Source organism: Silene latifolia, chromosome Y (genome assembly GCF_048544455.1).
Source record: "Silene latifolia isolate original U9 population chromosome Y, ASM4854445v1, whole genome shotgun sequence".
Lineage (NCBI taxonomy): Eukaryota > Viridiplantae > Streptophyta > Magnoliopsida > Caryophyllales > Caryophyllaceae > Silene > Silene latifolia.
In genome coordinates this window covers 132,923,057-132,945,924 of record NC_133538.1, presented here as the reverse complement: position 1 = coordinate 132,945,924, position 22,868 = coordinate 132,923,057, and the positions used below count along the sequence as shown (strand labels likewise).

The 22,868-nt window shown below is 33.0% G+C and overlaps 2 protein-coding genes across 2 annotated transcripts; both read right to left on the bottom strand.

The window, feature by feature from the left end:
- Positions 1-16,363: 16,363 nt before the first annotated feature.
- On the bottom strand, positions 16,364-17,762 carry LOC141628950 (protein FAR-RED IMPAIRED RESPONSE 1-like). The gene is made up of 3 exons (XM_074442032.1): positions 17,281-17,762; positions 16,738-16,926; positions 16,364-16,541 (listed from the first exon to the last, which is right to left on the bottom strand). Exons 1-3 carry the CDS (start codon positions 17,760-17,762, stop codon positions 16,364-16,366), a joined length of 849 nt encoding a protein of 282 aa, XP_074298133.1.
- Positions 17,759-18,301, bottom strand: LOC141628949 (protein FAR1-RELATED SEQUENCE 5-like). The gene has a single exon (XM_074442031.1). The coding sequence runs from the start codon at positions 18,299-18,301 to the stop codon at positions 17,759-17,761; it is 543 nt and encodes a 180-aa protein (XP_074298132.1).
- Positions 18,302-22,868: the final 4,567 nt, after the last annotated feature.

Sequence of the window (22,868 nt, the reverse complement as noted above, 5' to 3'; positions counted from 1 at the left end):
CCGTAGCCGATCTGCCAGCTCGCAGCTGAGGACACCAGGGCAAGTTCTGCAGAACCCGCATGGGCCTTATCACAACATTATCATCACCACACCACATCACCACAACATCCTCCATCTCCAATGCATATGAATGCTCAAGAAATTAATGCAACACAATATGTATATCATTGAACTGGTAAATCATAGAATCATGCCGCCATTCAAATGTTGTGATAATATACTCAATACGATTAATTCAGTCAAGCACATTCCAGGATATGAATCATAACATGAATCAACAACCACGAATCAAGTCAACGTTCACAGTTTGGTCATATGAAACACAAACAAGTCAACACAATTCAAAAACAACGATAATAAGTCAAGTGTATTTCCCTACCTTTTCGCAATCCAAGCACACAAGCAATCAATTATGATCCTTCACATATCCATCACCTACATAACATAATTATGTATAATTACCACCTACTCAATCAAATAATCATGCACATAACCTCGACTCATCATAACTTAATAGGAATATCAACTTAAAGAACAAACACGATTTTTCCTGATTTTCCAGCACATGACAGACTCGGAATAAAATACATAACTAATTCCATAAACATCAAATTGATACAAGGCCAATTGGATTGGAACCCCATGAGTCTTAGCTACAAATTATATCTAACGTGTTTTTCTCAAATTCCAAACTTATCAAGGGTTTTCAGACTGATTTCCAAAAACTGACAGAAACCGTCGCATAAAAAGTATTGATTCATAAAACGAGTTTAAAACATTATTTTGCAGTAATTCCAAATCTTATTATCATCTAGACTATACAAAGATGATGTATGAAGAAGCCTCATAACTGAATAGACATAAAAATTAGGGTTTCAAATCATTTTCCACAACCAAATCAGATTCGCGGACTTTTCAGCGACATGTTCATAAATAAATCACCTAGGACAAACCATAAAGAATTTGACTACGAGATTTTATATGCATAAACTAGACATCAAATAAACAGGACTCTATTTTCAAACTTTTTGAAGACAAACATTTTAAAACAGTATAAACAATGGAATGAAATCGACTTACAAACAGGGAAATCGAATTAGGTTGGAATCGATGAGAAATCTTCAATCAAATGAAAGGCTCGACAATTCTTCTTCCTCTCCCTTTCTCTAGGTTTAGAAATGGTTTTATGAATGATAAAATGAAAAGTGGGGAGAGGGAGAGCGGCTCTTAGATTAGGTTTAGGGTAAATGGTGGTTACATGTTCCGGTTAAGGCAAATGGGTTAAACGGGTATGGTCGTTGGGTAAATGTAGATGGGTAAATGGGTGATACGATTCTTGACCCAAAAGACAAAATGTGATGTAGCCCGACTCAACATATACGATATAAAACCGACTTAATAACATTCACGATATTACGATGCAACCAATATAAAATGTATAATAACTAATATATAATAATATCCGTTTAATCGATTATATAAAATACGGGGTATTACAGTCTTCCCCCCTTAAAGTGAACTTCGTCCCGAAGTTCGCCACCTCGTAATGATAACTAAACATCCACAAGCATAAGACAAACACAAGTAGTACATATACATAAGCTCTAAAACGCGAAGTGTTATATTCTATCCCCCTTAAGAAACTTTGTCCTCAAAGTTGAACATACGACAGAAGTATGTGGCACTTAAAGAATCACAACATTGACCGAATAATAACAAATTAAAACAGCAGACTCCATGCATGGTCAATTCTCGATCACCAATCATAACATACTGCTTAGCCAGATCGTAAACCATCAAGATTTTACAATCCTATCCTCCTTAAAACATGGTTACGTCCCCGTAACCCCATTATAAAATTCCACGTCCAATGTTTAAGAAGATTACTGAAACAATAGACACAAATCATCTGATAAGCTAATTACTCTATACTGGCAACTAGCATCCGACCTTTCAAGAAACAAAACACACTTGTCCATTTCATGCTACGCATTAAACAAAATCAAGGTAACAAATACTTGGATGCTTTGACACCAATTTAACACGTTTACATCAATGTAGACAATCAACTAACTCATAGTTCATACTTGACGAATTAAAATATTTCATATCGGAATCATATCATAGAAGTAAAATCCATATTTACGTAAATCGGGTTTAGAGAAAGACACTAGGCAAAATTCAAGCAATGTAATAGCGTTTGTATAATTGAGACTACTTTACATAAAACCCACCGAAACAAATAAGATTATATTATCATATAACAAGGTTCATACTCATATCATATGCCTACCGTTCATGCTACTGAAATTCATATCGAGTATTACATGGTTACATCACATAATTCATATTTGATTAAAATTTTATATGAAACTCACATAACTTACAATTTCAACAATCAAACATCATGCAACAACTTTCAAAATTCATAATTAAATAACCGCTTAGCTATTTTGCGAGCTATTATCGTTTTTAAGAAATATAATGAATTAACTAATCATAGGAAAGAGAATCAATTGCAAAGCTTAAGGAATTTATTTATAACAAATTTTACAACTCAGTTGGTTGGAACAAAACTTTACAGCAATTAGACTGAAAATGGGGCAACTTGCAAAAATTACTATTAAATAACGACTCGTTAAGATTTTACGTGGCTTTATCATTTTGAAAACGCGAATGAATCTTCTAAACAGTGGAGTTGGAATTATGCATAAACAATAAACACGTTTTTTTTTTTTTTTTTTTTGAAGACATGGGTCAAACAACCGTGTAGTAACAATCGACCACATCAACTAAAATATTTATTTCTCTCAAAATATAATTCATATTAGCATGAAACTAAAAGCATTGAAAAGCTAAATCAAAATGTTATCACACATAAAATTTTCACCATCATATAGAAGGGTAAAAAAAAATAACAAGACGATTTAAGAAACTTCTCACATTTGTAAACATATCACAGAAAATAGATCTACCACTACTATCCACCATAATCACAGGATCTTATTGACATGTCCATACAACCATTTACTCACTCACTGGTTTAGGTCACGAATTAGGCCGATGAATTTAAACAATCAACAACATACTCATAATTCATATATTTTAAATTATCAAAATTGTTTGTACGATATCAATTAAAAAACATATTTCCCAATAAAAGTACAATATATGATCCATGACAACAACAACATTACTCCCATATCACACATGTGTTTAACATTTTAGCAACCATATCATTCAATTGTGTCCAAAGAACTTAGTATAACTCATTTTCAAAGAAAAAAAAAGATATCACATAAATAGCTTAAACATATACATTTGCCATCATATACTTTGTAGAACATTATTTATGATAAAAGATTAGCAACTCGAACAACTTCTCTGATTTGCGCGATTTGAATAATTAGGCAACTCGTAGGCTCAATTAAACGTAACTATAACGACTATCATTTAAACCAACGCATATCATGTGAATCATCAAAGGGTTATCCCATTATAATTGCCAACATAGTTATCATAAGCAATCTTCATTAGAATATAATTGATAGCAACGACTCGAGAATATAGCTATGTCAAATGTCGTGTTACATCAAACAGTTTCCTTCATATCACGCCCATACAATTGCAAGAATCACTTTAGCATTTTATGACAATATAATAACGAACATATCCAATAAGGAATAACAACATTGTTTATTATCATGTCATAGGTTTAGGTTCAACTGAAATGATTTAATGCGATGAAGGTAATAAATATAACTATGGGCACACAAACTCACATGAAAGACATTAGAACTCAGATGGCATACTACATGTGTGGACAGTTAAACATAAATCATTACTACCATACGTGTGTAAACATTTAAACATGATTAATATTATCATAAAACATTCATACGGAAACAACAATAAATTGGCAACATCCAACTATCAAAGTGCGATTCCAGCTTTCCACCAACATCCGTAGCATATATTATCTATGCAAGAGAAAATAACGATGGTAACAATCAAGAAACATATATTAGAATATCTGGATTTAATGCTTACCTGCCACTAACTTTAATAAGATAAGACAACATAGGTATTTATGTACATATTCCGGCCATTACAGAGATTAGGAACAACAAGAGACATTACGACATGACAACATCTAAGGTACGCAAACAACTGAACTCGTATAAAACATGTCACCTTTGATTAAGAATCATATTCAGCTATTCAATTTCACACATACTATCATGCCAACAATGTTATAAACTAAACTTTAATTTTTTATCACTTGTTAAGAAACATAACCGATGAATATGCGTGCGACTATCATCATATAAGAACATTATAAATTCACATTAATAAGGCTCATGAAATAATCAAACATCTGTATGAAAACTCAACATAGAACTCACATTTTAAAAGTTATGATTCACGTTGTAACTTCCAAAAATCACGAATAAATAACCGTTCAACGAAAACTTGAGTTATATTACTTTTTATAACATACAGAGAGTTACTAATACGTGAGAAAAAGAATGAGGTCCAACGCTCAAGAATTCAATTTTTAAAGGATTTTGCAACTCAGTTGGTCCAAACAAGTATGTGACAGCAATTGGTCCGAAACTTGGGTCAGTTTGCAAAACTTACCATTTAATATAGAGACATCAAGAATTTTTGTGACTTATCAATTTGAAAACACGTGCGAGTATTCTAATCACTCCAATTGGAATTATGTAGAAATTATTAATACAATTTAAATGAGGATTTTTACAAAATCGTTGGTCAAAACATCACTGCACAGGAACTTCCTGACCACAGCCTACTAAAACATTTATTACTCCTAATCCGTATAACCTATAAGCATGAAACCAACGCCAAAAGAACACTAACTCACGAGGCTATCTCTCATAAAATTTTTATCCATAGGCAATAAACAGAAAAGAAATGGCAGTAAGGTCAATTAAAGAGTAAAATCAAACAAAACGAGTTTCAGCACTAGGTCATCTTTACTATGTTACAAGCTCTTATGAACATACTATGTATACTAACCCATCCCAACTTAAATCTCACACTTTGTGCTTACGTAAACATATATCCCATAGAATCCCTTCGCACCTCGATCTACTCCTGACATCTAAATCACGATTGTTATGACTAGAAACATGCAATTCAATAGTGTTTCTGATTACTATCACAATACTATACTAGCATGGCTTCGGGGTCACATAACCGCATGTCGCTAGACATATTAGCTCTATCAACACGTCATTCAACATCCATCCAAATAAATATCATCAATTCGCAATTATTTTCACGCTCACGATTACCACAATCCAACACTTCATTGATTATCAACCAGAACACGAAAATTTATTTCTCATCTCCACAACATCATATGATCACGCCATCATTCATACAAAATACTTACCGTAACGTCGTCTGCAGAATGGTTAGAATATATGGGTCTCAAGGTATACATCAACTCGATTATATCCAAGGTTTTCCTTCTAACTACCCCATTCACTCAATTTATCTCGGGTTACCTGGTTCAAATCTGAGAGGGCAAAAGAGCACGCATTAAGGGCGCCTTCTTAACCGCACCGTGAGCTCCTAACGCTTTATTCCCGGGGGTTCATTTTATTTAGACACATCCTACGTTCATTGGGTTCATTGGTTTAGGCCGAGGATCGTTCGCTCTGATACCACTTTGTAACACCCCGATTTATGAAGGAGCCTTTAGCAAGACATTCCCTAATAAACCGAATCAATTACCATCTCGGTTTCCCGAGGTAGTAAATAACAAATTAAACTCCAAGGCAAAATATATAATTTCTTTAACTTAATTTTTACAAAACCTCTTTTACATCAAATTACAAAAAACTAACATAAATGAAAGTGAAAGTCTTCTAAATGATGATCTAGCTACTAAGTCTTCGATCCGAGTGTCTCACGCCCATCAAGCTCCCATCCCATCTCATAAACTGTCAAGTCCGCTCCCAATATTTGGATCATCACAGGTGTTCACAAATACACAGGGTCAACCACGAGGTTGAGTAGTAGGGAATACAATGAAACAACAAAATATGATATGCATGCTCCTCCGTCACCTCCACCTCCATCTCAACTCATATCTCATAACCCGTACAACCCAGCCATACTGATCCTCGGTAGACTATATATCGACCGTAGCCGATCCGCCACCGCATGTGAGAGACACCAGGGCAAGTTCTCGAGAACCCGCATGGGCCTTATCACAACATTATCATCACCACACCACATCACCACAACATCCTCCATCTCCAATGCATATGAATGCTCAAGAAATTAATGCAACACAATATGTATATCATTGAACTGGTAAATCATAGAATCATGCCTATACGAATGTTGTGATAATATACTCAATACGATTAATTCAAAAGCACATTCCAGGATATGAATCATAACATGAATCAACAACCACGAATCAAGTCAACGTTCACAGCTTGGTCATATGAAACACAAACAAGTCAACACAATTCAACAACAACGATAATAAGTCAAGTGTATTTCACTACCTTTTCGCAATCCAAGCACACAAGCAATCAATTATGATCCTTCACATATCCATCACCTACATAACATAATTATGTATAATTACCACCTACTCAATCAAATAATCATGCACATAACCTCGACTCATCATAACTTAATAGGAATATCAACTTAAAGAACAAACACGATTTTTCCTGATTTTCCAGCACATGACAGACTCGGAATAAAATACATAACTAATTCCATAAACATCAAATTGATACAAGGCCAATTGGATTGGAACCCCATGAGTCTTAGCTACAAATTATATCTAACGTGTTTTTCTCAAATTCCAAACTTATCAAGGGTTTTCAGACTGATTTCCAAAACTGACAGAAACCGTCGCATAAAAAGTATTGATTCATAAAACGAGTTTAAAACATTATTTTGCAGTAATTCCAAATCTTATTATCATCTAGACTATACAAAGATGATGTATGAAGAAGCCTCATAACTGAATAGACATAAAAATTAGGGTTTCAAATCATTTTCCACAACCAAATCAGATTCGCGGACTTTTCAGCGACATGTTCATAAATAAATCACCTAGGACAAACCATAAAGAATTTGACTACGAGATTTTATATGCATAAACTAGACATCAAATAAACAGGACTCTATTTTCAAACTTTTTGAAGACAAACACTTTAAAACAGTATAAACAATGGAATGAAATCGACTTACAAACAGGGAAATCGAATTAGGTTGGAATCGATGAGAAATCTTCAATCAAATGAAAGGCTCGACAATTCTTCTTCCTCTCCCTTTCTCTAGGTTTAGAAATGGTTTTATGAATGATAAAATGAAAAGTGGGGAGAGGGAGAGCGGCTCTTAGATTAGGTTTAGGGTAAATGGTGGTTACATGTTCCGGTTAAGGCAAATGGGTTAAACGGGTATGGTCGTTGGGTAAATGTAGATGGGTAAATGGGTGATACGATTCTTGACCCAAAAGACAAAATGTGATGTAGCCCGACTCAAAGATATACGATATAAACCCGACTTAATAACATTCACGATATTACGATGCAACCAATATAAAATGTATAATAACTAGTATATAATAATATCCGTTTAATCGATTATATAAAATACGGGGTATTACAGTCTTCCCCCCTTAAAGTGAACTTCGTCCCGAAGTTCGCCACCTCGTAATGATAACTAAACATCCACAAGCATAAGACAAACACAAGTAGTACATATACATAAGCTCTAAAACGCGAAGTGTTATATTCTATCCCCCTTAAGAAACTTTGTCCTCAAAGTTGAACATACGACAGAAGTATGTGGCACTTAAAGAATCACAACATTGACCGAATAATAACAAATTAAAACAATGCGGACTCCATGCATGGTCAATTCTCGTCACCAATCATAACATCTTGCTTAGCCAGATCGTAAACCATCAAGATTTTACAATCCTATCCTCCTTAAAACATGGTTACGTCCCCGTAACCCCATTATAAAATTCCACGTCCAATGTTTAAGAAGATTACTGAAACAATAGACACAAATCATCTGATAAGCTAATTACTCTATACTGGCAACTAGCATCCGACCTTTCAAGAAACAAAACACACTTGTCCATTTCATGCTACGCATTACACAAAATCAAGGTAACAAATACTTGGATGCTTTGACACCAATTTAACACGTTTACATCAATGTAGACAATCAACTAACTCATAGTTCATACTTGACGAATTAAAATATTTCATATCGAATCATATCATAGAAGTAAAATCCATATTTACGTAAATCGGGTTTAGAGAAAGACACTAGGCAAAATTCAAGCAATGTAATAGCGTTTGTATAATTGAGACTACTTTACATAAAACCCACCGAAACAAATAAGATTATATTATCATATAACAAGGTTCATACTCATATCATATGCCTACCGTTCATGCTACAGAATTCATATCAGAGTATTATATGGTTACATCACATAATTCATATTTGATTAAAATTTTATATGAAACTCACATAACTTACAATTTCAACAATCAAACATCATGCAACAACTTTCAAAATTCATAATTAAATAACCGCTTAGCTATTTTGCGAGCTATTATCGTTTTTAAGAAATATAATGAATTAACTAATCATAGGAAAGAGAATCAATTGCAAAGCTTAAGGAATTTATTTATAACAAATTTTACAACTCAGTTGGTTGGAACAAAACTTTACAAAGAATTAGACAAAAATGGGGCAACTTGCAAAAATTACTATTAAATAACGACTCGTTAAGATTTTACGTGGCTTTATCATTTTGAAAACGCGAATGAATCTTCTAAACAGTGGAGTTGGAATTATGCATAAACAATAAACACGTTTTTTTTTTTTTGAAGACATGGGTCGAAACAGAACCGTGTAGTAACAATCTGACCACTGTCAACTAAAATATTTATTTCTCTCAAAATATAATTCATATTAGCATGAAACTAAAAGCATTGAAAAGCTAAATCAAAATGTTATCACACATAAAATTTTCACCATCATATAGAAGGGTAAAAAAAAATAACAAGACGATTTAAGAAACTTCTCACATTTGTAAACATATCACAGAAAATAGATCTACCACTACTATCCACCACAATCACAGGATCTTATTGACATGTCCATACAACCATTTACTCACTCACTGGTTTAGGTCACGAATTAGGCCGATGAATTTAAACAATCAACAACATACTCATAATTCATATATTTTAAATTATCAAAATTGTTTGTACGATATCAATTCTGAAAACATATTTCCCAATAAAAGTACAATATATGATCCATGACAACAACAACATTACTCCCATATCACACATGTGTTTAACATTTTAGCAACCATATCATTCAATTGTGTCCAGCAACTTAGTATAACTCATTTTCAGCAAAACAAAAGATATCACATAAATAGCTTAAACATATACATTTGCCATCATATACTTTGTAGAACATTATTTATGATAAAAGATTAGCAACTCGAACAACTTCTCTGATTTGCGCGATTTGAATAATTAGGCAACTCGTAGGCTCAATTAAACGTAACTATAACGACTATCATTTAAACCAACGCATATCATGTGAATCATCAAAGGGTTATCCCATTATAATTGCCAACATAGTTATCATAAGCAATCTTCATTAGAATATAATTGATAGCAACGACTCGAGAATATAGCTATGTCAAATGTCGTGTTACATCAAACAGTTTCCTTCATATCACGCCCATACAATTGCAAGAATCACTTTAGCATTTTATGAGAATATAATAACGAACATATCCAATAAGGAATAACAACACTGTTTATTATCATGTCATAGGTTTAGGTTCAACTGAAATGATTTAATGCGATGAAGGTAATAAATATAACTATGGGCACACAAACTCACATGAAAGACATTAGAACTCAGATGGCATACTACATGTGTGGACAGTTAAACATAAATCATTACTACCATACGTGTGTAAACATTTAAACATGATTAATATTATCATAAAACATTCATACGGAAACAACAATAAATTGGCAACATCCAACTATCAGGTGCGATTCCAGCTTTCCACCAACATCCGTAGCATATATTATCTATGCAAGAGAAAATAACGATGGTAACAATCAAGAAACATATATTAGAATATCTGGATTTAATGCTTACCTGCCACTAACTTTAATAAGATAAGACAACATAGGTATTTATGTACATATTTCGGCCATTACAGAGATTAGGAACAACAAGAGACATTACGACATGACAACATCTAAGGTACGCAAACAACTGAACTCGTATAAAACATGTCACCTTTGATTAAGAATCATATTCAGCTATTCAATTTCACACATACTATCATGCCAACAATGTTATAAACTAAACTTTAATTTTTTATCACTTGTTAAGAAACATAACCGATGAATATGCGTGCGACTATCATCATATAAGAACATTATAAATTCACATTAATAAGGCTCATGAAATAATCAAACATCTGTATGAAAACTCAACATAGAACTCACATTTTAAAAGTTATGATTCACGTTGTAACTTCCAAAAATCACGAATAAATAACCGTTCAACGAAAACTTGAGTTATATTAATTTTTATAACATACAGAGAGTTACTAATACGTGAGAAAAAGAATGAGGTCCAACGCTCAAGAATTCAATTTTTAAAGGATTTTGCAACTCAGTTGGTCCAAACAAGTATGTGACAGCAATTGGTCCGAAACTTGGGTCAGTTTGCAAAACTTACCATTTAATATAGAGACATCAAGAATTTTTTTGACTTATCAATTTGAAAACACGTGCGAGTATTCTAATCACTCCAATTGGAATTATGTAGAAATTATTAATACAATTTAAATGAGGATTTTTACAAAATCGTTGGTCAAAACATCACTGCACAGGAACTTCCTGACCACAGCCTACTAAAACATTTATTACTCCTAATCCGTATAACCTATAAGCATGAAACCAACGCCAAAAGAACACTAACTCACGAGGCTATCTCTCATAAAATTTTTATCCATAGGCAATAAACAGAAAAGAAATGGCAGTAAGGTCAATTAAAGAGTAAAATCAAACAAAACGAGTTTCAGCACTAGGTCATCTTTACTATGTTACAAGCTCTTATGAACATACTATGTATACTAACCCATCCCAACTTAAATCTCACACTTTGTGCTTACGTAAACATATATCCCATAGAATCCCTTCGCATCTCGATCTACTCCTGACATCTAAATCACGATTATTATGACTAGAAACATGCAATTCAATAGTGTTTCAGATTACTATCACAATACTATACTAGCATGGCTTCGGGGTCACATAACCGCATGTCGCTAGACATATTAGCTCTATCAACACGTCATTCAACATCCATCCAAATAAATATCATCAATTCGCAATTATTTTCACGCTCACGATTACCACAATCCAACACTTCATTGATTATCAACCAGAACACAAAAATTTATTTCTCATCTCCACAACATCATATGATCACGCCATCATTCATACAAAATACTTACCGTAACGTCGTCCTGCAGAATGGTTAGAATATATGGGTCTCAAGGTATACATCAACTCGATTATATCCAAGGTTTTCCTTCTAACTACCCCATTCACTCAATTTATCTCGGGTTACCTGGTTCAAAACTGAGAGGGCAAAAGAGCACGCATTAAGGGCGCCTTCTTAACCGCACTGTGAGCTCCTAACAGTTTATTCCCGGGGGTTCATTTTATTTAGACACATCCTACGTTCATTGGGTTCATTGGTTTAGGCCTGAGGATCGTTCGCTCTGATACCACTTTGTAACACCCCGATTTATGAAGGAGCCTTTAGCAAGACATTCCCTAATAAACCGAACTGTTACCATCTCGGTTTCCCGAGGTAGTAAATAACAAATTAAACTCCAAGGCAAAATATATAATTTCTTTAACTTAATTTTTACAAAACCTCTTTTACATCAAATTACAAAAAACTAACATAAATGAAAGTGAAAGTCTTCTAAATGATGATCTAGCTACTAAGTCTTCTGATCCAGTGTCTCACGCCCATCAAGCTCCCATCCCATCTCATAAACCTGTCAAGTCTGCTCCCCAATATTTGGATCATCACGGTGGTTCACAATACACAGGGGTCAACCACGAGGTTGAGTAGGGAATACAATGAAACAACAAAATATGATATGCATGCTCCTCCGTCACCTCCACCTCCATCTCAACTCATATCTCATAACCCGTACAACCCAGCCATACCGATCCCCGGTAGACTATATATCGACCGTAGCCGATCTGCCAGCTCGCAGCTGAGGACACCAAGGCAAGTCCTGCAGAACCCGTCTGGGCCTTATCACAACATCTTCATCACCACACCACATCACCACAACATCCTCCATCTCCAATGCATATGAATTCTCAAGAAAGTAATGCAACACAATATGTATATCATTGAACTGGTAAATCATAGAATCATGTCGGTTACCGAATGTTGTGATAATATACTCAATACGATTAATTCAGTCAAGCACATTCCAGGATATGAATCATAACATGAATCAACAACCACAAATCAAGTCAACGTTCACAGTTTGGTCATATGAAACACAAACAAGTCAACACAATTCAACAACAACGATAATAAGTCAAGTGTATTTCCCTACCTTTTCGCAATCCAAGCACACAAGCAATCAATTATGATCCTTCACATATCCATCACCTACATAACATAATTATGTATAATTACCACCTACTCAATCAAATAATCATGCACATAACCTCGACTCATCATAACTTAATAGGAATATCAACTTAAAGAACAAACACGATTTTTCCTGATTTTCCAGCACATGACAGACTCGGAATAAAATACATAACTAATTCCATAAACATCAAATTGATACAAGGCCAATTGGATTGGAACCCCATGGTTAGCTACAAATTATATCTAACGTGTTTTTCTCAAATTCCAAACTTATCAAGGGTTTTCAGACTGATTTCCAAAAACTGACAGAAACCGTCGCATAAAAAGTATTGATTCATAAAACGAGTTTAAAACATTATTTTGCAGTAATTCCAAATCTTATTATCATCTAGACTATACAAAGATGATGTATGAAGAAGCCTCATAACTGAATAGACATAAAAATTAGGGTTTCAAATCATTTTCCACAACCAAATCAGATTCGCGGACTTTTCAGCGACATGTTCATAAATAAATCACCTAGGACAAACCATAAAGAATTTGACTACGAGATTTTATATGCATAAACTAGACATCAAATAAACAGGACTCTATTTTCAAACTTTTTGAAGACAAACACTTTAAAATAGTATAAACAATGGAATGAAATCGACTTACAAACAGGGAAATCGAATTAGGTTGGAATCGATGAGAAATCTTCAATCAAATGAAAGGCTCGACAATTCTTCTTCCTCTCCCTTTCTCTAGGTTTAGAAATGGTTTTATGAATGATAAAATGAAAAATGGGGAGAGGGAGAGCGGCTCTTAGATTAGGTTTAGGGTAAATGGTGGTTACATGTTCCGGTTAAGGCAAATGGGTTAAACGGGTATGGTCGTTGGGTAAATGTAGATGGTTAAATGGGTGATACGATTCTTGACCCAAAAGACAAAATGTGATGTAGCCCGACTCAACATATACGATATAAACCCGACTTAATAACATTCACGATATTACGATACAACCAATATAAAATGTATAATAACTAGTATATAATAATATCCGTTTAATCGATTATATAAAATACGGGGTATTACAACTTTTGAATGCCAAGGAATCTAGAAGAAACTCTTCCGAGCCTTATCAGTTTTTTTTCACCACAGCTGTGTCTGTAAGTCAAATATTTATATAAACTTATTTCAACAAGTAAATTTTGTAATGTTTTTTTCCCTTGATTAACATCAAAAACTTTACTTGTCTTGCATACAGATGATGCTTTATGGTGAACTGGACACTGTTGAAAATTTTATCGTGATTAAGGATATAATGAAAGAAGAGTTTACCCAATTCTCGGTTAACCCAGATAGAATTGATTTGGTTAGCATGACAATATACACTCTTTCTGCATGTTATATTTAATTTGCTTGTTGCCTAATTAAATCTTTTAAAACCTACAGTTCTTCTTCCCAGTTATAAATAAAAGGCATTACAATTTACTAGTCATTGACAGCAACAAGTATAAGTTCATCATCATTGATAATGTGCATCGTGACGGAAAACCAGAAGAATTTTTCCACGATAGACCACTGTCTTTTGTAAGATTATATGCTCTCTTTTGCTTAACAAAGACTACATACTTTGTTCTTATTCATTATTGTGAATGTACAATGACTTTACATAGAGTGTACCTTCCCCAAAAATTTTGTGTCTGTCTTAATTTTCTAATTTTTGTGATATTGTACCTCATAATTATTAGTGTCCTAATGTTTTCTTGCACCCCTTCTTCGCCAGCGTAATGTTCTAGCAGAATACTTAAAAGACATCGGTGTTTCAAAGGTAAAAGTTGATCGCATTAAAAAACTGCAGCCTATTCTTAAAAAGATGAAGTGGAGAAACAACACTAACAAGACTGATTGTGGTGTTTACGTTATGAGACATATGGAGACATTTAAGGGTAATCTAAATTGGACCTGTGGGCTTAAAAAAGGCGATGTGAGTTTCAGAAGTAATACAATTATTTTTAATACATAATTCAGTACACATTTGTACATGTTCTAACCCCTTGTTTTCTTTATTTTGCTAGGATGCTCCCCTACGATTCTCGGAAGAAATACATTTCATATATGATTTCAACGAAAGGCAATGTATGTTTTGATGTTGTACTAAAGAAGGCAATGGATTTCTGTTCAAACCCACCGCCATGGGAAGAATATGACGATGAAGATGAGGAAGATGCTTTGAATTGAAGTCAAAAACTTTTTTTAGTTTCGTTTGTGACATTTGTGTGAGTAATGTAACATATATTGAGGAAGCATGAGTCGTACAACCTGAAGTTTGAAAAAGTTTTAATTCAAGAGAGTGTTATATTGCGGAAACAAATTTCAATAAAGTTTATTATGTTCTTGCTTTGAACAACAATAATGTTTATTGTGCAAAAATATTAAAATTATTGTACTCTTGGAAAACAATTCGAATCAAGTTGATGATGTCCCTGCAGAACAACAATAATGAACCTTTAATACAAATGTAATATACTTTGGCTATAAGAGTAATGTACTTTGGCTATAAGAGTAATGTACATACAAGCCTTTAAGAATGTTCCTTGCAGAACAACAATAATGAACCTTTAATTCAAATGTAATATACTTTGGCTATAAGAGTAATGTACTTTGGCTATAAGAGTAATGTACATACAAGCCTTTAAGAATGTTCCTTGCAGAACAAGAATAATGATCCTTTAATACAAATGTAATATACTTTCCCTATAAGAGTAATGTACTTTGGCAGTAAAATCGAATTGTGCATACAAGCCTTTAAGAATGTTCTCGTAGTGTATATTATGGATGTCTATCCTTGAATCAAAAATTTGCACCTTCCACTTCGTTATCAAATTCATCTTCTTCATCGTCGTCCTCCACATCATCAGATTCGTCTCCATCATCGTCGTCATCTTCATGGTAGTATTTGGTGAATATGCAACAAAATGTAAATTAAATATCATATTTTATAAGGAGAAAATGGCCAAAATGAACAACTAAATTGATAATAGATTTAATGTTAACCAAATATACATTGCTGAAATTCTCATATGTTCCTTTAGAACAACCATAATGTTCATTGCACAAAGAGCTTATGTGCCTCCATATAAGATTGATGATTTTGGAAGGTAAACACTATGCGATATGCTTGTATAATTTAATAATTATTTAACATTAATGTAATATGCTTTAACAAGAAACCAAATTATACATACCTGTCAGATGGTTTGTTTCTTTGCAAGTCCTAGAGTTGTGTCCTTGGCGGCCACATGTTTTGCAGTACCTCTTCTCTTTTCATCTCTTCTTTAGGGCTTTTAACATTTGTGATTCAATTCTCTTGCCCTTGGTCCTACCCTTGTTTTTAGATTTTTTAGGAACATGAATCACCAACTTCTCAGGTATTTTACAGCCCACGTACTTTTCTATTTCTTTCATCTTGTCTTTCTTCTTTGCTGGTACACTTCTGTTACTAATCATATCCAATTTAATATCTCTCAGTTTTTCAATCAAAAGCTTCATGTCGTTATCATCGCACTCAAATTACGCCCGACACAAGAATAAACCTCTTGCCACAGCTCGGTACTCAAACTTTTCCTAAATCGAAAAACTTTTGAGAGACATCTATAAGTTTGTCATCTTTGTCAAAGACAGGCTTAGTCATTGCGGCTTTTGTCCATCTTTGCTTTATGTACTGTGCTCGGTATTTTAAAAATCTTGGTTGTGTAGAATCCAAAGGCGTGCACGCACAACAAGCCCATTCTCTGAAACATAGAATTGGAACAAGTAATCTCCATGTTATCTGGTGAATATGCTACGTTCCATGACTTATTTGGCATCTGCAAGTCTGTTAGAATATATATTTTTGTCTCATCAATCTTCTCCACGTCTTTAAAACGGCAATCAGACAAAGCTGCAACCAATTATGTTTGGAAGTCTTTGAAAATGTTGTGCGAGTACATTTCAGAAGCATGGACTTCAAGGTTTGACTTTGTTTTCCGTGGGATTTCAGAGTGTTTGTTGTCACTGTTCAATTTGTACTGCTTGTGTCTTTGTGCTTCCAAGGCACTCTCATAGCACACCCAAAACTCAACAAGGGTCAAATGAGGTGTCAGGAACCTGTCAAAGAAACTGTTTTCACTCTCAGACCTAGAAGTAACCCTCATCAAGCCAGACATTGAAACATCTTTAAAATAGGCAGGGATCCACTATTCCCTGAGATCGTACAAATCTGAAAACCACTCGTGTTCTACAAGTTGATAATCAGTCATTATCTTCCCCCATTGTTCTTCGAATTCATCAGGCTCAAGTTGGTTGTTCCAAACACACCTATTGAGCCTGGTCTTAAAATCCTCATCTTGAAACAGTTGATAACTGACTTTCTCTCTTAGTTTCTTCATTATGTGCCACATGCAAAGCCTGTGTGTTGACTCCTTAAACACTTCCGGGACTACCGACTTCATTGATTTGTTCTGATCAGTAATTATAATTCTCGGTTGGCACCCGCCCATTGCTTCCAAAAATGTCTTGAACAGCCATGTATAACACTCAATACTTTCATCACCTATCAACCCAGCTCCAAACGTTATGCACCTTTTGTGGTGATCAACTCCTGTGAAAGGCACAAACACCATATCGTATTTGTTTGTTCTATATGTAGCATCTGCTGATAAAACCTCATCGAACAGCATGTAGTTCTTTATGCAGATCGGATCTGCCCAAAACACTCTAGCCAGGCACTTGTTTTCATCTACTATAAAATCAAAGTAAAATGAACTGCATGTGTCTTTTCTCCCAATAAGATTTTCAACAAACATTTGTGCATCAAAATTACCAATGTAGGTTTTTATGTCCCTGACAAAGTTTTTGAAATCAACCTCAGTAGCCCCAATATTGTCGTAACCTCCACACAGCTCCTTCCAACCTCTATAGGCTTTCACACCACCTAGTTTTAGCACCTTTACCTTTGTGACAAATTGCTTCATGCCTCTGTCATTTTTCGGTTTCCTTTCAAGAATATTGTAGATTCAGGCGAAGCAAGTGGATGGTTATGCGCTTCATCGAATCTGGTAACAATATAAGTTCCATTTTCTTGGTATTTAAACTGCACTAATGCACGACAGTCAATTCTTGTAATCGGCCTCACACGGCTTATGTTTGTCACATCAGATTCTGCATCATTCTCAACAGTATCGGTATCAGTATCAGTCCTCTTCCTTTTCCTACTTTCCTTTACACCTTGCCTATTGCAGAAACCATTCCTTAATGCGAAACTGTTTGGTAACTCATTGCCTTTAATCCTTTTTGTTGTTGCAAGTCTTGGCGTAAACCCACAGATTGTACAATATTCTTTGTAGAATAACTCTGCTGATTCTAGCATTTCGAATACTTGTCCTACTTTAGGTTTATTTTCCTCTGGACAGAATGGAATGTACTGGAGTGCATTTAATGTTTCAATTCTTGTCCTTGGTGTTTTAAAGCTGTTATTTGTAGAAGAAGACGTAGTTGCGTCACTTGTACTCATTGTCTGGTTCAATAGTAGTTAAGTAAGTAAGTATATTGAATATTATTGCATCAATAATGCAGTAATCCAATTCTAATATGCTCTACAAAGATTGGCAATTTATTTCGTACAATAAAGGTTCATATATAATGTATTCCTGCGAATGTCCATTATCATGTCTTTAAAGGAACATTTATTTTACTGCTAATGTACATAGGAAATATTGTTGTCCATTTTGATTAGCATATATATAATGTATTGAATGCTAATGACATTAAACAAAGAAATAGTCATAATATTATTTCATTAATATTAGAAAAATATTTACAAAAGCCATTTCAGGCTTTCAAAATGGTAAAGCCTACTAAGGCTTATACTGAAAAAAAAAAACAAAAGATAATACCTAATAACAATAAACAGAAGATAACACAACATATTTCTAAACTAATCTAACAGTCGTAGTCATAATAACCCTCATCCCCAGACTGTTCCTCAATTTCATATTCTTCTTCTCTTTCCTTTAAAAATTGTCGTTCTTGTCTTTTGTGATGTTTAATTATTTCTGCACGACTAGACATAGTAGTGCAGATGCAGAATCTGTCAAGGACCCGATTATTCTTTATGATAGTTATTACACCATTTTCATTTCCGTGAACCGCGCCTCGGTAATAATCCCTCTCCTTTACCTCCGGCTCGTTCCCTATAAGGAACCACTTTGACCAGCCCTTGCACACCATGGCCATGTTTTTCTTTTCTTCCCTCCAAAGTAGATTAAAAAAAATCCGGAGGAATGCCTCATTAGTAAGGAAATGATGTAAACGACGACTGGGAGATGGTACATCCATCTCCACAGGAATGTCATCTCCATCAAACCAGTTTGAAGAAAACTGGCTTACTTTCCATTCCTTATAATGGGCCATGAAATTTTGTTTGTAAGCATCATTGTTTTAGGGAACTATCAGGCATTTTGAGTAGTCCACTGTTTTTTTTTTAAGAAAATTAAGTACTATTCTGAAGAGATTAAAAGTTTTGGTTATTGGAAAAGGTAGGATGGAAAACTAGTTGTGTACTCTTGGGTTTATATAGTGGATTAATTGATTATAAGAAATTAAATTCTGTGAACATTTTCCAAACAATGCTTAATAATATTTTAGTTGTACCTAATTATCAGAAAATGCAAATTACGAATATAGATAGTTGACAATTTATTTTATGGAACATGTTTTTTTATAATTAATATAATGTACATTTAGAAGTAATATTCAAATTAATGTGAATAATTGCGTCTTTTCACCACATAAGCAAGTTATTTCGTACAAATAAAGGTTCATATATAATGTATTCTTTCGAATGTCCATTATCATGCCTTTAAAGGAACATTTATTTTACTGCTAATGTTCATAGGAAATATTGTTGTCCATTTTGATAGAGCATATATAAAATGTATTGAATGCTAATGACAGTAAACAAACAAATAGACACAATACTATTTCATTAATATTAGTAAAATATTTACAAAAGCCATTTAAGGCTTTCAAAATGATAAAGCCTACTAAGGCTTATACTGAAAAAAAAAAACACAAGATAATACAAAATAACAATAAACTAGAAAACTAACTTAATATATTTCTAAACCAATCTAACAGTCAGAGTCATAATACCCCTCATCACCAGACTGCTCCTCAATTTCATATTCTTCTCTTCGGTTTTTAAATTGTCGTGCTTGTTGTTTATGATGTCTAATTATTTCTCACGACTACTAGACATAGTCGTGCAAAGCGAATCTTTCAAGGAGCCGATGATCCTTTGTGACAGTGATTATACCATTTTCCTGTTCCCGAACCACCCCTCGGTAATAATCCCTTTCCTTTACCTCTGGCTCCCTCCCTATAAGGAACCACTTCGACCAGCCCTTGCACACCATTGCCATGTTTTTCTTTTCCTCCCTCCCAAGTCGCTCAAACAAAATTCGGAGCAAAGGCTGAGTAGTAAGGAAATAATGTAAAGGACTACTGGGAGATGGTACATCCATCTCCACAGGAATGTCATCTCCATCAAACCAGTTTGAAGAAAACTGGCTTACTTTCCATTCCCTATAATGGTCCATGAAATTTTGTTTGTGAGCATCATTCTTGTAGGCAACTATCGTGCATTTTGAGTAGTCCATTGTTTTTTTTTTTAAGAAAATTAAATACTTTTGTGAAGAGATTAAAAGTTTTGGTTATTGGAAAAGGTTTTAGAAATGAAGGTAAGATGGAAAAGTAATTGTGTACTCCTTGGTTTATATAGTGGATTAATTCAGTATAAGAGATTAAATTCGGTGAACAGTTGTGTCTTTTCAACTGCCACAAACATAATCATGGTAATTAATAAATTGGGTGAAGTTATCTATGTTAGTTAAATCTCTTGCATAAAACAGTATATGCACACTATAAAAATACGTAATGGACATTTGAATTAAACTGAAAGCACATTTATTTTCCAAATAATGTTCCATGTTCTTTTTTAAATAATTTAATGTACCTTTAAATATAATATAATGTACATTTTCCAAACAGTGCTTAATGATATTTTAGTTGCACCTAATTATCAGAAAATGCAAATTATGAATATAGATAGTGGACAATTTATTTGATGGAACATGTTTTTTTATAATTAATATAATGTACATTTAGAATTAATATTCAAATTAATGTGAATAGTTGTGTCTTTTCACCACTTAAGCAAGTTACAAACCGTCATTTGACATATTGAACAGTTGCAAGACCACTTGCAAAAGGTAATAATTACTTGCACATCCTTATTATATATAATGCACATTTCACTAAGACTGATTGGACATTTCCTTATGAAACGTGTACAGCACAACAGAACACATTATTTTTACATGCAAAATTACTTTTCAGTTACTTCAAATTGCACATTTTTCCTTTCTCATTATTTTTAGTACATTTTTTCTCACCACAAAGTACATTTGCATTTATCATCCTCCTAAAATCAAACAAACAAATTATAAACCCTAATTTAACACTTTTCATTATAAAATTAATGTTTTTGTGGTTGTGTACATTAAATCTAGTTAACTAAATTTAATCAAATCCGAAATTAAGTTGAATTTAATCAAATTCAACTTTAACATCATCATAAAATCAATTCAACAACGATTCAGAAAGGAATTAAATAACATTGAATGAACATACCTCAATATTGACTGTAGAAAACAATAATTCCAGATGAATGACGAAATCAATTCCGATTTTCCTTACAAAGTTTTGATCTTGAAATAATCAATAGCTGATGAATGCAAAAGTTTGAACAAATTGACTCGATTTGCGCTTGAACACAAAGAATTGATGATGAATAAACGATTTTAGATCAATAAATTTGATATCGAAAGACAAAAATTTACAAATTAAGGAAGGATTAATGATGAAATCGATTGATTTTGTTTTGTGTGGTTTGATTTTGTTACGTAGGCTTGATATTGCTGACATGTACAATCTTATTTTTTGTATTGCGTGAAATTCTAAGAGAAGCGCGCGTCTAATCTCAGCCGTCAGTCTTATTTGATGGACGGTTGAGAGTTGTTCTCACGGTTCTCACGATAAGCCCCGTTCTCACCGGAACTCTACCCTAATAATAATAATAATAATAATAATAATAATAATAATAATAATAATAATAATAATAATAATAATAATAATAATAATAATAATAATAATAATAATAATAATAATAATAATAATAATAATAATAATAATAATAATAATAATAATAACAACAACAACAACAACAATAAAACCAACAACAATAACAACAATAAAACAAACAACAATAACAACAACAATACGAACAATAACAACAACAATAAGAACAATAACAACAACAACAACAACAATAATAATAATAATAATAATAATAATAATAATAACAATAACAAAAACAATAAGAACAACAAAAACAATAACAATAAAAACAACAATAACAACAATAACAATAATAACAATAATAACAATAACAACAATAACAATAATAACAATAACAAAAACAACAAGAACAACAAGAACAATAACAACAAGAACAACAATAATACTAAATAATAATAATAGTAATAGTAATAGTAATAGTAATAGTAATAGTAATAGTAATAGTAATAGTAATAGTAATAGTAATAATAATAATAATAATAATAATAATAATAATAATAATAATAATAATAATAATAATAATAATAATAATAATAATAACAATAACAACAACAACAACAACAACAACAACAACAACAACAACAACAACAACAACAACAACAACAACAACAACAACAACAACAACAACAACAACAACAACAACAACAACAACAACAACAACAACAACAACAACAACAACAACAACAACAACAACAACAACAACAATAACAACAACAATACGAACAATAACAACAACAATAATAAAAACAATAATAACAATAACAACAACAATAAGAACAACAAAAACAATAACAATAAAAACAACAATAACAACAATAACAATAATAACAATAACAACAATAACAATAATAACAATAACAAAAACAACAAGAATAATAACA

Coding starts and splice junctions, on each gene's coding strand:
- LOC141628950 (XM_074442032.1), bottom strand. CDS start 17,762: ATGAAGCAATTTGTCACAAAGGTAAAGGTGCTAAAACTAGGTGGTGTG. Junction 16,927..17,280: donor TTTTTGGAAGCAATGGGCGG/GTGCCAACCGAG, acceptor GGTTACTTCTAG/GTCTGAGAGTGAAAACAGTT. Junction 16,542..16,737: donor GAAGTCCATGCTTCTGAAAT/GTACTCGCACAA, acceptor TCTATGTTTCAG/AGAATGGGCTTGTTGTGCGT.
- LOC141628949 (XM_074442031.1), bottom strand. CDS start 18,301: ATGAGTACAAGTGACGCAACTACGTCTTCTTCTACAAATAACAGCTTT.